At 45.4% G+C, this 14,318-nt stretch overlaps 1 protein-coding gene across 1 annotated transcript; it reads left to right on the forward strand.

The window, feature by feature from the left end:
- Nucleotides 1-1,565: 1,565 nt before the first annotated feature.
- Nucleotides 1,566-12,456, forward strand: itih5 (inter-alpha-trypsin inhibitor heavy chain 5). The gene is made up of 14 exons (XM_030113396.1): nt 1,566-1,729; nt 1,803-1,847; nt 2,408-2,571; nt 3,172-3,273; nt 4,171-4,439; nt 4,610-4,773; nt 5,025-5,141; nt 6,461-6,632; nt 6,910-7,219; nt 9,161-9,834; nt 10,168-10,221; nt 11,321-11,437; nt 11,516-11,893; nt 12,070-12,456. Exons 1-14 carry the CDS (start codon nt 1,616-1,618, stop codon nt 12,330-12,332), a joined length of 2,943 nt encoding a protein of 980 aa, XP_029969256.1. The 5' UTR covers nt 1,566-1,615; the 3' UTR covers nt 12,333-12,456.
- The last annotated feature ends 1,862 nt before the right edge of the window (nt 12,457-14,318 follow it).

A 14,318-nucleotide genomic window follows, 5' to 3' on the forward strand; every position in this document is an offset into this window, starting at 1 on the left:
AAATCCACTGAACTGATCGACTCTTGGCCCCAGTCAATATTTGTTGTGTTTCATGTAACCCAGAAAGCAGGAGAACACTTTGAAACTTGACCTGAGGGGGAAGGATAAATACCCCAGATTCCTCTGAACAGACTGGACTCACAAGCTGAGTCAGAGGACAAACATTAGACTCGTAAGAGGCTCGTTTTAAAGGACTCATCTACACAAACGTCAACATTCAATTCAGAATTCCGATTACTCACAGTTTGGAGGAGAAATATGTAATGATGCATTTTGGCCACAAGATGTCAGCAAAGTAAAGACAGTGTAGTAAAGCGCAAACTGGATATTTTAATAATTCTTTAATGCTTTCAAGTAACTTTTAGGTTAAAAAATGAGTCACATATAAATTAACTTCTTTTTTTTTTTTTTTTTTTTTTTGCTTGATCTAAAATCCAATAGTGAAACAAGGTTAAAATGCTCAAATTTCTCCAATTATTTAGATTTTTTTTTTTTTTTTTTTTTTGGGGGGGGGGGGGGGGGGGGGGGTCGTGACAGTTCTGTTGAATAATTACCATGATTTTATAAACTCTGTTATGTTTTGGCCTATTGATTAGAAAAACTGTACCTTAATGTGAAAAAAACTAGCACAGAATCTCCATTTTAATCACGTTAATTCTGCACATGTTTGAACTCAGTTACACTCATGTGCATTTTATAGAATTTTTAAGTTAAAATATGATTTTGGGTCTTTAAATATCTTTCAACATTATACCCGCCCAATGGCACAAGCCTTTGATTTCCAACAACTTCACTGAGTTCATAAAAGGTTAAATACTATTCACACTATGCAATTTACTTCAGCACTTTATATATAATCATGAGTTATTATGGAGTACATCCATGCATTCCCAAACCTTTTAATCTGTATTTTTGCTGCCAGTGTGTTTATTCTTTAGAAAGAGACATGTCCTGTTGCATTTTTTTCATTCCTATATTTTAATGCAAAGCAAATTTCACAATGTTTTTTTTTTTTTTACTCTTTGGAGATTTTATGAACAGATTGGAAATCCTGTGTGATGAAATGCAGTTGAAAGCCAATGCTCTGTATTACAACTATGTGTAGGGGTTCCGACATTAGTAAGTGAATAAACAGAAGAGCAGACATAATGGAATCTATGTGCTTCGTTTCTTTGAAATATTTTGTTTTAAACTTTACAATTTCATCATATATACTCTGCACCACAACAATGAAAACATTTCTAAATTTTAAATGTAAAGGTTATTATGGTATCATTTTACAGATCCGGCCCCTCAACTGAAATTTAAAAATGCTTGAAACTTCTGGTTCAAAGCACACTAAAGGCGTTTTGTGAAAACTCCTACTGTCCCTGAAGGCAGCAGCTGGGGCCTAATTGCCCCTGTCAGGGCTGGAAGCCGCATCTCTCTCCTCCAGCGGGTGGGCGTGCTTTCCTCCAGCACTGTGTGTGTTTGGTCATTCTGACCTGGACGCAGAATCAGGACTCAGACTCGGGGAAGCTGCACGCTGGAAAAAAAACAAAACAAAAATAAATAAAAATGTCGCATTTATCGTTTTAAGGATTTTACATTGAGGAGAAGAAACACAAACTACAAGATGCTGCTGTGGACTCTGTTGGCATTTTTCAGTCTGGGCGCACTGGGGCAGCTGGAGGATTCCCTGTTAGAAGATGAGATGGACTTTGATCTGGCTGACTTTGATTTGGACATTGTAAGAACTTTTTTATGATTTGACGCGATCCAATGTTTGGATTTAGTTTTTATTCTCATGTTTGTCTCTGCAGCCACCGCGAAGGGTCCCACGGCAGGTGAAGACTATATTATCCAAGGTAATTGAGCTTTTATCTGTTTAAGTGTCGTCTCCCCTTTAATTCAGACTGGGATCATTAGTTGGGAGAGACTTTATTTGCGTAAATTGTTCTTTTTTTTTTTTACGGAAACGTTTAGAACCATATTTAAAAAGCAATGTTCTTAGAGATTTCAGATGTGCTGATGATCTGATTGAAAATAAGAACAAAAATAAGTTTAAAAGAAGATAATCCGCGAGCTGTGAATGCATGACCTAGTTTGTGTGATTAAAAGTTGATTTTGTCACTCTGGATTCGTGCGCTCTTTTGGGCGTGACGCACAGGAGATTTGCCAAACGCGCAGATGTGCCAGAGGATCCGTCATGGGAACAAATTCCTCTGGCTGCTGATTTATTGTGAATGTGGACAAGTCCAGCTTTTTGTGTTCTGAATGAGTCACTTGGGTGAAATCACGAATTCATCTGTGCGCACAGCGGCGGCGCGTAAAACGCAGCCAAATCTCGCTTCAGAGACGCGTCTTCCAGGTTATATTTAGGGTGTTGATAAATGCAGCCTTGGTGTTTCATCACTGTAATTCGCAGGAAACCAAACCTCACATCCAGGAGCTCTCCATCAAAACCACCATCATCTCGCGCTACGCTTTCACCGCGGTGTACTGCGCCATGCTCAACCGGCACTCCGCCGCCTCCACGGGCGTCTTCCAGTTCCAGATCCCCGCGGACGCATACGTCTCCAACTTCACCATGTAAGCCCTGCAAGTGGGAGATGATGGGCCACGAAACCTGAAGCTGGATCCATCACAAAGCATTCAAACTCTTAACAGGAATATAATCAGGATTCAGGAAGAAAGAGGACAAAATTGAAAAATCTAAACTAAATTATTAAGATTATCTTTATGTTCAACTGTAAAATTGTGAAGCACGGCTCCAGAATGTCTAAAAACGAGTTTCATTTCTGTAAATCTTGTTCAGCAATCACCAAAAGCTCAACTTTACAACACTAAACAGGAAAAAAAAACATCAAGTGAGGTTTTTTTAATGCAATTTGTAACCAATTTGTTGAAAAATGTGTGCAGTTTAAGTGGATTTGTGTGGTATTTGAAGGAGAGTTGCAACAGGATTTAATGGATTTAAGGATTTATGATGGCCCGGTTGCTATGGAGCAAGTAGACAACTTTTATACAGCAATGAAGACGCAGAGACACACACTGGCCGCCATAAATGTGCAACAACAGGACTAATCCTCCGCCTTGTCCGGGGGGGCTGAAACTTAGTTGAACAGTGACAATAGGCGGTCCTGAATACTTGCACGGCCCTAATCCTTCACCTTTGACCCCGTGAACCAGGATCATCGGAGGGCGTGTCTACCAGAGCGAGGTCAGGCCCAGGCAGAAGAGGGTCAAACAGGAGAACGGCAAGCCCCGAAACAAAGAGGCAGGTGGTGCAAGGTAAGAGTGTGTGTGTGTGTGTGTGTGTGTGTGTGTGTGTGTGTGTGTGTGTGTGTGTGCGGTCTCAGGCATCGCCTCCCTAATTACACAGCAGCACCCGCTCCTTCAAATGTCTTCTGCTGTGCAAACACAGATTGATCGGGCCCCGTCTGAAACCTCCCTCGCCCCAGAGAGAGAGTGTGCGGTGTGCCGGCCCGCGAGAAAAAACCCGTCACGTAAAAACCCTCAGAAGTGACATCATGATATTTCAGCCCTCATTAAGAGAGATTCAATGATTCAGAGGCCCCGTTATAAACAGACGAAATCACCACTCCCATCATTCACTGCACCGCCCCACCTCTTCATCAGTCCTCCAATTTCCCAACGTACTCAAACATTTCTGTACTTTTTCCATCAATAGATGCAAATACACTTGAGTATACTTTCCCCGAATCTCTACTTAGCGCAAATGTTTATATTTCCAACCATTTTCAGCTTCCATCGCCTACATTTTTTTAAAGAAATATCACATTTTCTCACTCTTTAAAACACTGGACCTCTACGTGTCTTGAACCATCACAAGCAATTTCCACTTCAGGTACTGTGCTGAAGATGCAATTTTTCAATGTAATGGATGCATCCCAGATTGAAAATGATGACAAAGTAAAGCTAATGAGAGGGTAGAAGACGTATTATTACTACTGCATCTGCACTAAATAATGAGTATTTCTGTCCTCCACCGTGTTTGTTCTATAAGTTAGTGTCTCTGGAAGGACTTCTTTTAAAACACATCAAGCAGTGAACAGATCTGCTCTAAATTCCACAAAATACAGTTTTGTTTTTCGCCCTCTGACCCCCTGGGTGGTCTCGGAGCGGTCCGAGTCGGTCCTGTACCAGCGGTTTGCTCCTCCTCTGCAGCCCTGAGGCCGAGGTGGAGGTGTTCCGGATGGAGGCCAGCATCCCGGGTCGGAACCGCGCCGTCTTCCTGCTCACCTACGAGCAGCTCCTGCAGCGCCGCCTGGGGCGCTACGAGCACGTGACCAGCCTGCGGCCCCTGCAGCTGGTCAGCCGCCTCGGCCTGGAGGTCACCATCGTGGACCACTCGGCCATCACGGACCTGGAGGTGCTGCCGCTGCGCAACGGGAGGAGCAACGGCGCGGCCGCGCCCAGCGCCGCCAAGTCAGCAGGTTGAGAGACGGTTTCATGGTGTTTCATGCCGTAGCTGTGTTTCATAAATGGCTCTCACCGGGGCCCTAAGCTCCGGTTTAAATCAGGCCACGGCCGCTCTTCTCATCCCACGCTTTGTTTGTTCTCCGTCCAGCTTGAGCACAACACACTTCCTGTCTTTGTGTTCCAGCCAAGCTTCCCGTCACCACCGTCATCACGAACGAGAAGAACGTCTGCAGGATCACCTTCAGCCCCAACATCGTCCAGCAGGCCAAGATCACCACCAGCGGCGTCCTGGGGGACTTCGTGATCCGCTACGACGTGCAGAGGGACATGGGCATCGGGGACATCCAGGTGAGACGCTTCGGAGCGAGGCGAGGGGTTAAAGAAAGCCACTCTGTGAAAATAGCTCTAATACTTTGGATGCAGAGTTCCCATCCTGCTTCACACACACACACACACACACGCGATGGTGCGCCCACCTGTTATCCATTTATATCTCTGGCCTGCTGCCACCAGCTGCTGTCCAGTGCCAGACTCCGTCTGTCTTCAGATCAGCTCTGCAACTGTCTTCTGAGTCCCAACTCTCTGTCTGTCTCCCTCAGGTTTTAAATGGACATTTTGTCCACTACTTCGCCCCCAAAGATCTGCCCGTCGTGCCCAAGAACGTGGTGTTTGTGATCGACACCAGCGGCTCCATGACGGGAACCAAGATCAAACAGGTGAAGATTCGTGTTCAGCTGTTCACATTTTATCTTAACTATCACACATCATTAAAATCCAAATCAGAAAAAAAAAAACATCAATCCCACATGCGGAGAGAGTAGAAACCTTCATCAAAACCAGAAATAAAGCCAGCGAGGAGAATTTGGATGTTACTTGAAGTTACATCAGTAAGTGGGAGGAAGATGCTCTATAATGTGGACGTTTGAGGAGGAAGATGCGAAACTTCGCTTGTTGTGGACTTGTTGTTGTTGTAGCTTATATTGAACTGAACAATTGATTCTGATTTGAGGATTTTTTACCTGCAGAAGCAGACATGGAAGGATATGCTTACTTCTTCATATCTATTGATTAAAGTAGAATTCAGTATTTATTGGGACAAACCACAGGTGGAGTTAATTTATAGTTTTTAATTTCTTTTCTCCAGATTCCTCACTGTAGATTTGATCTCAGGCTGACGTGATGCTCGTATCTCCTGTAACGACCGTTCCTGAGCTGCAGCAGCAGGTTTTGACCTCTTTCTGAACTTTCCTCCCAGGAGAGTTCAGAGGAAATCAGATCAATTTTGGGGACAGTCTAAAGTAATTTCCCCTTCTTTTTTGTTTTTTTTTTAATGGATTTCAACAGCAGCTCTGTAGAGAAACCTAATCGTCCACCTCCTCCTCCTCTCTCCCACTCCTGGAATATCAATGTCAGACCTTTTCCTCCCATCAGAATTAGCAGGATAATCCTGCGGGCCAGACTCCCGAGTCGATCTCTGCAGCAGCTGCCCCGAGCAGAAACTGAAAAACAGATCTGGGAAACTGACGGCACAAGGCCGCGCTGTGAGGGAGGAAGGTCACTTTCTATGGGGTAATGGAACTTTCTCCACTCGACCCCCGTCGGTCCGCCTCTCCGCTCTGCCCATCTCCAGCCCCCAGCGAGCCGCCAGAACAGAACAACAAGTGTGTTTGAACGCCGCCTCACAATGGAGGGCTTCAGTGTGGGTCAGTCCACGGTTCTGACCCCGGCTGTACATCCACATTAACTCCCCCCTGCAGCAAATTATATATCGCACCCACGCTCGGGGCCACAGATCTGCACAGCAAAACAGAACGCAGGAGGAGGTGAAGTCACTGCTTTGACTTTTAAAAGGCAGAAACTGCAACAAAGGCCTCATGAAAATGGACTGGAGCCTCTTGAGGGCCAGTTTTGGCCCACAGGCCTTACGTTTCTCAGCTCTTTGTTTCCATCTATTGATAGACATCAACTGGAGATAATACTTTAGATAACAAACGACAGAGCTTTTTATTTCTCAATGACTCTCTCTCTCTCTCAGACTCAAGAAGCTCTGTTCACCATCCTGAGGGACCTGCGGTACGAAGACCACTTCAACTTCATCAGCTTCTCCAACAAGATCAAAGTCTGGAAGCCGGACGGCCTCGTTCAGGCCACGGCCGACAACGTGAGCGACGCCAAGAGGTTTATTCTCCGGCTGACCGCCAACGGAGGTGAGACGTTTTTCAAACTGAGGACCGAATTACTGGTACTTCTTTTTAAAGCATCAGTTGCAGGTAATCATCTCATTAGTTTGACTGGTATAACTCAGTTAGATGCTCTGTAATCTGGATGTTAGTGGGAGGACGCTGCTCTTTAATCAGGACAGAGAGACAGCAGCTCTGCAACTCCATATTCAGCATTCACCAAAACGTGAAATTTCTACATGGTTGCTGGATTTCCACGCCTTTAAGATGCTCATTATGAGTTATAATTTCCACTGCCGTGCAGGGACGAACATCGACGGGGCCATCCAGACGGGCTCCTCCCTGCTGAGGGACTACCTCTCGGGCCCCAGCACCAACCCCAACAGCGTGTCGCTCATCATCTTCCTGACGGACGGGCAGCCCACGGTGGGGGAGAAGCAGGCGCCCGTCATCCTGGGGAACACTCGCTCGGCCGTGCAGGAGAAGTTCTGCATCTTCACCATCGGGATCGGGAACGACGTGGACTACCGGCTGCTGGAGCGCATGGCTCTGGAGAACTGCGGCATGATGAGGCGCATTGGCGAGGAGGCCAACGCCAGCGCCATGCTCAAAGGGTAGGGCTTCCATCTGGTTTCTGAGTTACAAGACAAACTCTTCTTTTTATTTAGCTGCTTAGTGGGTCGTGCAACTAATATTTTAATAAAAAAAGACCATAGCATCACATCTGTGACCACTAGGGGTCACTGTTTGACAACAGAAAGCTGCTACGGTGCTCCGTTACTACTAGATTTAATTTAAAGATTAAGAAAAAATGTCTTCATAATGAAAAAGCTACAAGTTTCTCAAATTTCCACTACTGCTACATCCTACAGATGCATTTTCGTTACAAATGCAGTGTCGTATGAAAAGACACCAAGACTTACAATAACCTACGAAAAGTGAAGAATCTCTAATATGTTTGAGGAATTACTTTAATCTGCTCCTTTATTAGTCTTAATTAGTCTCCTTCATTCTGCTTTTCTGTGACGTCCGTCCATCTGTCATCGAGCGACAAGAGAACGAAGGCTGGAAATGTGACGGTGCTGACAACAGACGTCTTTAATAAGAGTTCACACACACACACACACACACACACGCACAAGCACACACACTCTTTCCTTTACCTTCATTTTTTTTTTTTTACCCTATCACACACAAACCTCTTTCCCCCGTTTCTCCTGCACTCAGACACACAAGGTGTTTGTTCAGCGCTGCAGGAATGTTAGTGTGTGTGTGTGTGTGTGTATGTGTGTGTTGTGAAACCGAGGTTAACAGATAATAGCCCCGGTCCTGGCTGAGCAAACAGCCGGTGGAGAGGTGAGGAGGTTTAGCGCGGCGTGACAACAAGGGCACGGCCCAGAACTCGCCGCACGCTCCGCTCCTTAAGGGTTTCGACATGCAGCCGGAAGGAGGCTTTAAAAATAGACCTCACGTTTGATGAAATCTACAAGTGGTTCATTCATTTTCAAACAAAAAGACACTGAACGTGTGTCCGGTTGGCATGTTGAAGGCTGAAAAGAAAACATACATTTTTTAAAGTTTAAGTCCTTCGTGAAACACCATCATTGAGCTATTTTCCATTTCATTTTCATTTTAAGGGTCAATTTCTATTTCTATTTTCATATGTGGTTAAGAGCATTTAATGCTGAGAAATCTTGCTTTAAGTGGTCTATATTGAGAGTATCTGCAGACACTTCAGGATGTTTTACATAATGTAATCCTCAAGTTATTCATGCTGGACACAGCTGGATAAAACACAATCATCAATCAATCAAACCGCGACATTCCAAATTAAATACTTAAAAATTATGCAACATCACAAAAGAACTTTGAACCATTCATCAAAAATTTTTAAACAAAACAATGTGTGGGTGAATTTAAGCCTGTCAAAAGAACCAAAGAATCTCATTCAACCACAATCTGAGCTTGGCCTCTGGATTTGTTTTCGTAAATGTTTTCTGACTCTAATTCGTAAATGCACTGGTCCATTTTGACTTTTTTGGTTTTTGACGTTAATCCTTTTTACAAGACTGCATAAAATACATTTTGAAGAATATTTCAAGGGACAAATTCAAGTCATCACTTTTTAAAGTCCGAAAATAACTCAATAAAACCGTCCTTTGATATTTATTAATAATTGATTCTTTCTGAAAAGTAAAAAACGGACTAAATTTGCACATATTTCATTATTTACCTTAAAATCAGACACACTAAGTGGGAGTGAGAGGTGATTTCAAAAACCAAAGGAGCAAAAACACATCAGGTTATTGGTGGATATGAGAGAAGTTTGAAATAGTCGCACAAATTCTAAAATTCCTGCAGAAGCAGCACTGATTTCAGTGTCACATAACTTACTTTTCATGTCATGAAGTTGTTAGTTTGGAAGAAATCAGTGCAGTTACTTCAGGTAAACAGCCTTCGATCTGCCTTGAAGATTTAGCTTCTGATCATCTTTTGACTTTTCAGTGAAATGATTCAAGAGCTGAACATCTGAAAACCTTCCTGGCCTCTTCCAGGTTCTACGATGAGATCGGAACGCCTCTGCTTTCCGACATCAGGATAAACTACACAGAGGACTCCGTCCAGTACGTCACTCAGCACCTCTTCACCAACTACTTCAACGGCTCCGAGATCGTCATCGCCGGAAAACTGACGGACCGGACGGCGGAGTCGCTCCACGTTCAGGTCACCGCCAGCAACAACGACAAGAGCATCATCCTGGAGACCGACGTGCCGCTGCGGCACCGACAGATCGAGACCGAGAAGCGCGTGAAGGCGGCCACCGCGGCGATGGCGGCCGGGGGGCCGGCCTCGGGCTCGGACGTGACCCAGGTTTTGGGGAGCGCCCTGACCACTATAGCCGAGGACTTCGTGGAGCGTCTCTGGGGTTTTCTGAGCGTCAAGGACGGACTGAAGTCGCGACTTCGCAGCCAAACCAGCAGGGAGAGGGACGGACACGTCCGGCAGACCACCAACCTGTCCGTGACGTACCACTTCCTCACGCCGCTCACCAAGCTGGAGGTGGAGAAGCCTGAAGTTCTGGCCGACGGCAGCATGGCGCCGGCCCCCACGAACCCGCCGGGAGCTGAGGAGGTCGCCAACGAGCTGCCGGGCGACGCAGACGACGACAAGCTCAAACAATCTGAGGGGAAGCCGAGCAGCCAGACTTCATCTTTGAGAGATACAATTGGTGAGGCTGTGACTGAGGTTTGGTTGAACATGACGGCGAAGATTCTCATTTTCCCCATCAGCAGTGTTGGAAGTTACCAAATGCTCATATGACCTTTGCTCCTATCGGACCATTTCTTTCTACTTATGCAATACGGAAATGACAGAAAAAGGTTAAAGAAACACCTGCTAATTGGATAAGATGCTCGTAAACCTGTCAAAAGTTAATTTGATCTCAGTGGTTAAACTGAAAACTGCTGACAACTCAGCTAATGTGCCAAGCGATCTTGCAGTATCTAGTAAAGTACCACCACTGCTCTGTCTCATCATTGGGTCTCCGTTCTCCTCTGTACAGGTAAGGTTGAAAGAAGACCAGCCAAGAAATCCGTTACCATCTCCAAAACATCAGGTGAGTCCACGATCCCTCTGCGAAGGTTTTCCCCCTTCCCGCTTCATCTGAAGCTCCGAGCACAAACGCAGTCAGTGGCATTTATGAGGCTCCGTGGTAAAACTTGAAAGAGGGGAGGGGGGGGGGGTTGAATGTACAGTACTCTCTCTCTGCACTCTGTGCGTGGGCGGCCTGTAATTTGGACGCCCCGTCAGAGACTCGGCGACGGTCGCAGGGCAGACAGAGGGAAGTCTCAGGGATTCCTGCCTGCAAGGAGGAACACGGCACTCAGGGGTCTAATTGAAATACCAACGGTGGCGCTACGTGGCACTTTGAACATGCGAGTGCGTGTCTACGGGCAGATAGTGCCTTGCTAATGGGCCGCAGTGAGCGGAGGAGTGGGGAAGTGGATGTTTGTGCATGTGTTACAGTAAAGAGAGGGGACTAATGACCCCGTCATTAGGGTCACTCCACCAGCTCCTCTGTGGGTCTCGGCCGGTTCTCACAGGCCTGGGAGAGCTCCGGCTCAAGCTGTAACTCACAATTCAAAGCCAACCCAAAGCTTCAAGTGCTTTTTGACATTTGCAGCAATGACCGTTTGTGTTGTAGCAGTGACATGTGTAACGACACAGGTTTTCTCAAACAGTGTCTGAAGCATTTTCCCGGGGCTTTTCTATTCATTACAGAGTTAAGTAGGTGTTGACAGCCGGGTGGGAGGGGGTGGGAGTCAGGCAAGAGCCAGGAGTTTCTAAATACTGAGGCTAGAGCCTTCATTTCACCCAGCTAATGACAGAACACGAGCTAGAAATTTCCAGATTTCAAGGATTTCTAAATGAATCAAGTTTTGAGTTTTTGACATACCTTCAATTCCATTGGATCTGGTATGAATGCCCTTCAGATCAACTCTTTTGATGTTTTTCAATCTGGTTATGATAAAAGGATGAACAATAGACATGGCGGATCACAAAATCTTACTAACTGCACTGTGTCCTTTCAAAAGGTCAAACTTAAAGCTATTTGAAATTAGTTGTACTTTCTGAATCTGTCAGTTTCTTGTCTCCTTGAGGAGCCATTTAAGCCTCTAATAGTTCTTAAAGACCTTGTTTCTGCCCGCCTCCAGCTGATGGCGACCCTCACTTCGTGGTAGAGTTTCCTCTCAGTAAACTCACCGTGTGCTTCAACATCAACGGTGAGCCCGGACACGTCCTCCGCCTTGTCTCCGACCACAAGTACTCGGGTGAGCCTCGAGGGATCCGAACAAACGAATTCCACCCGACCCGTCCGTCTGCTCACTCTGTGTGCCTCGTGTCCTCAGGTGTGACCGTCAACGGGAAGCTGATCGGCGCCCCGGCTCCGGCGGGAAGCCACAAGCAGCAGCGCACCTACTTCAGCACCATCATCATCGTGGTGGATCGACCCAAACGCGCCTACATCGAAGTGACCCCGAAGAGGGTGATCCTGGACGGGCGGGACCGCATGGTGCTGCCCTGCCAGTCCACGGTGGCCGTGGACAGCGGCGAGCTCTCCGTGGCCATCGTGGGGAGGTCCAACGTGACCGTGACCGTCGGCGGGAACATCGCCTTCGTCATCCTGCTGCATCAGTACAAGAACCCGGCGCCGTACCAGAGAGACCATCTGGGCTTCTACATCGGCAACAGCAAGGGGCTTTCACACAACTGCCACGGTCTGATAGGTAGGTAACCAAGACGGCTTCGACAGATCCGTCAATCCCGACCCCCTTCGAGAACCAGGGTTTGAATCCCTGCTGACAAAAACCTGTTGTATTTGGCACGATAGAACCTACACCATACGGTCAGAGGGTTCAGCAGGATTTCCCATGATCAACTCAAACCTCTTACTGTGCTTCAGGTCAGTTCCTGTACGAGGAGGTGGGCCTGGTCGAGCTCCCCGCCCAGGAGGGCGCCAAGGCCTCGCAGGTCCTGAAGGTGAAGGAGCGCTCGGTGCCGGTGGTGAAGAAGAGCCGCAGGATCTACAGCGGCGCGCAGAACGTGGACTGCTGGTTCGCCCGCAACAACGCCGCCAAGCTGATAGACGGACAGTACGAGGACTATCTGGCGTCGCACATGTTCGACACGGGCGAGACGCCGCGCGGAAACAAGACCTCCATCTAACCACTAACTCCCGTTACCTGTTGTAAACAGCGGTCGCACCCTCAGAGGGTCCCACAGTCATTCCAGCCTTCTGCCGAGCTACAGGCTCAGTTTGAATATATTTTTTTACTATTTCTAATTGAAATTAAAAGGTTTTATGATACTTTTTTCTACAATAATTTTGTAATTGTAAATAAAACATTTAAAACATTCAAACCAACGTGTTTAACCCACTTCTGTGCACACATTTAATCCTACGGAAATGTGCACTTCTTTTGACTTTTTCCTAATGTTTTCACTCAAAAACACTTTTGTCAGGAGGTTTTCTGTTTTTTTCTTTTTTCCGAGTCTTGTTTACACTGTGATGCACTTCAGGATCGATGGAGGTGAACTTAGTTGACGACAGCCGGACATGGAGTTTTCCTGAACATCACAGGGTAAACACACATTCACAGACACACAGTTTAACCTCAAATGTGCGTTTTTTTCACTGTGGGAGGACATTAGAAAACCTTGAGAGACCTGGTGCGAAATACAGCAAAAAAGCCACAAAAAGCTCAGCTGGGGTGACAGTGTGGTGTTCTGTCACTATTTTTAAGAAATTATTTAAAAAGGAAACCACGTTCATGGTAAACATTTCAAAGGAACCAATCACATGCAGGGATTAAACGGTACATTTTCGGCCAACACCTGAGGGAAAGCAAAGACGGAAATATATCATTGAAGCACAAATTGGCCATAAACTCTTAAAATCATACCAAAGCTACACTTGTCAATTTGTAGCACAACTTTACTCACCAAAATGTGAAAAAATTAGGTCAATAAAGGGTTAAGAGGGAATTAAACAGGTTTTCCAACAGTATAATCCTGCCCAGAAGCTTTGCTGTTACCGAGAAATAATCTAACACACACACACACACACACGCACGCACGCACAGGCTCTGCCCTGTCATCAGGTGCAGGTCACAGGGCTCCAGGCCACGCCCACACAGGTGTGCTCGGGGTCCCGTGTCCCACTCAGGGCGTCAGTCGTCACCCCCCGCAGGAATTCAAACCGCAAACAGCAGATTTGTGTGTCAATCATCTTTATTCAGCGTACGGATTCGCCAGATACATTCAGTAAGAAGCACCGCGGCCGGTTTATAGACTCCGCCCGTATTCCATTCATATATTTAATATAGCAAAAAAAAAATAATAATAACACAAGATACTTGATAATATAAAACATCACTGAAAAAAACTGTTTGGACCATTGAAACCACGACTGTAAACAGATAAATGGAATCATGTGATCATAAATACAAACTCTGGCTAATCTCCTCCTATCTGATTTCTTACCACAGATCAGACCACAACAGATAAAGTCAAGTATAGATACACAAAAGAATAAATTAAATAAATGTGCAGCATCTCATAATATTGAGCAACTTGATCATCCCAATTTGATTCATTTTGATTCATTTTTAGGCGATCAAGTTCAAAAGTAAGTAATGAGCTCATATATTTTGACATTACAGGTTAAATACTGATGAGAAGTAAATATTTTACTGGTTGTAAGTGAGCATAAAGGTGCTAATGGGATGTTTTGTGATTCTTTTCCTCATCTGATGTTAATTATTTAGTGTTGATTTCATTAAATGTTGAATAAATACTGACGTTCTCTGGATAGTTGGACTTGTCAGGGATCTCCTTATATGGTCAAGAGGCTGATGTCAAACTACAAAGCTGCGCGTCAGCGTCATTTCTGAAGAATGCTAACCAATCGGAAAATATGAGATTCTTAAAGGAGAAGAAAGTACTTCAGTAAATCACGAATCCTTTAAGTTAGCGTTTGAAACAAAATATTTAGCATATTAAAAAAAAAAAAAAACTTTTCTCTGAGCGTTACGATGTGTATCATCTCAAACTTCGACTCAACATCGAGTTTTCACCCCCAGCAGAGGCTGCAATACACTGATCCAAAAACATCAATACACCTTCAGAAACACTTCACTATGACACCATGAA

This window comes from Salarias fasciatus, chromosome 17, assembly GCF_902148845.1.
Source record: "Salarias fasciatus chromosome 17, fSalaFa1.1, whole genome shotgun sequence".
Lineage (NCBI taxonomy): Eukaryota > Metazoa > Chordata > Actinopteri > Blenniiformes > Blenniidae > Salarias > Salarias fasciatus.

Bases quoted from the DNA above. Each gene is read 5' to 3' on its own strand.
- itih5 (XM_030113396.1), top strand. From the start codon at position 1,616: ATGCTGCTGTGGACTCTGTTGGCATTTTTCAGTCTGGGCGCACTGGGG. The intron at 4,440-4,609 runs GTTGAGAGACGG...TTTGTGTTCCAG, and splicing joins CAGCGCCGCCAAGTCAGCAG to CCAAGCTTCCCGTCACCACC. The intron at 11,894-12,069 runs GTAGGTAACCAA...ACTGTGCTTCAG, and splicing joins CAACTGCCACGGTCTGATAG to GTCAGTTCCTGTACGAGGAG.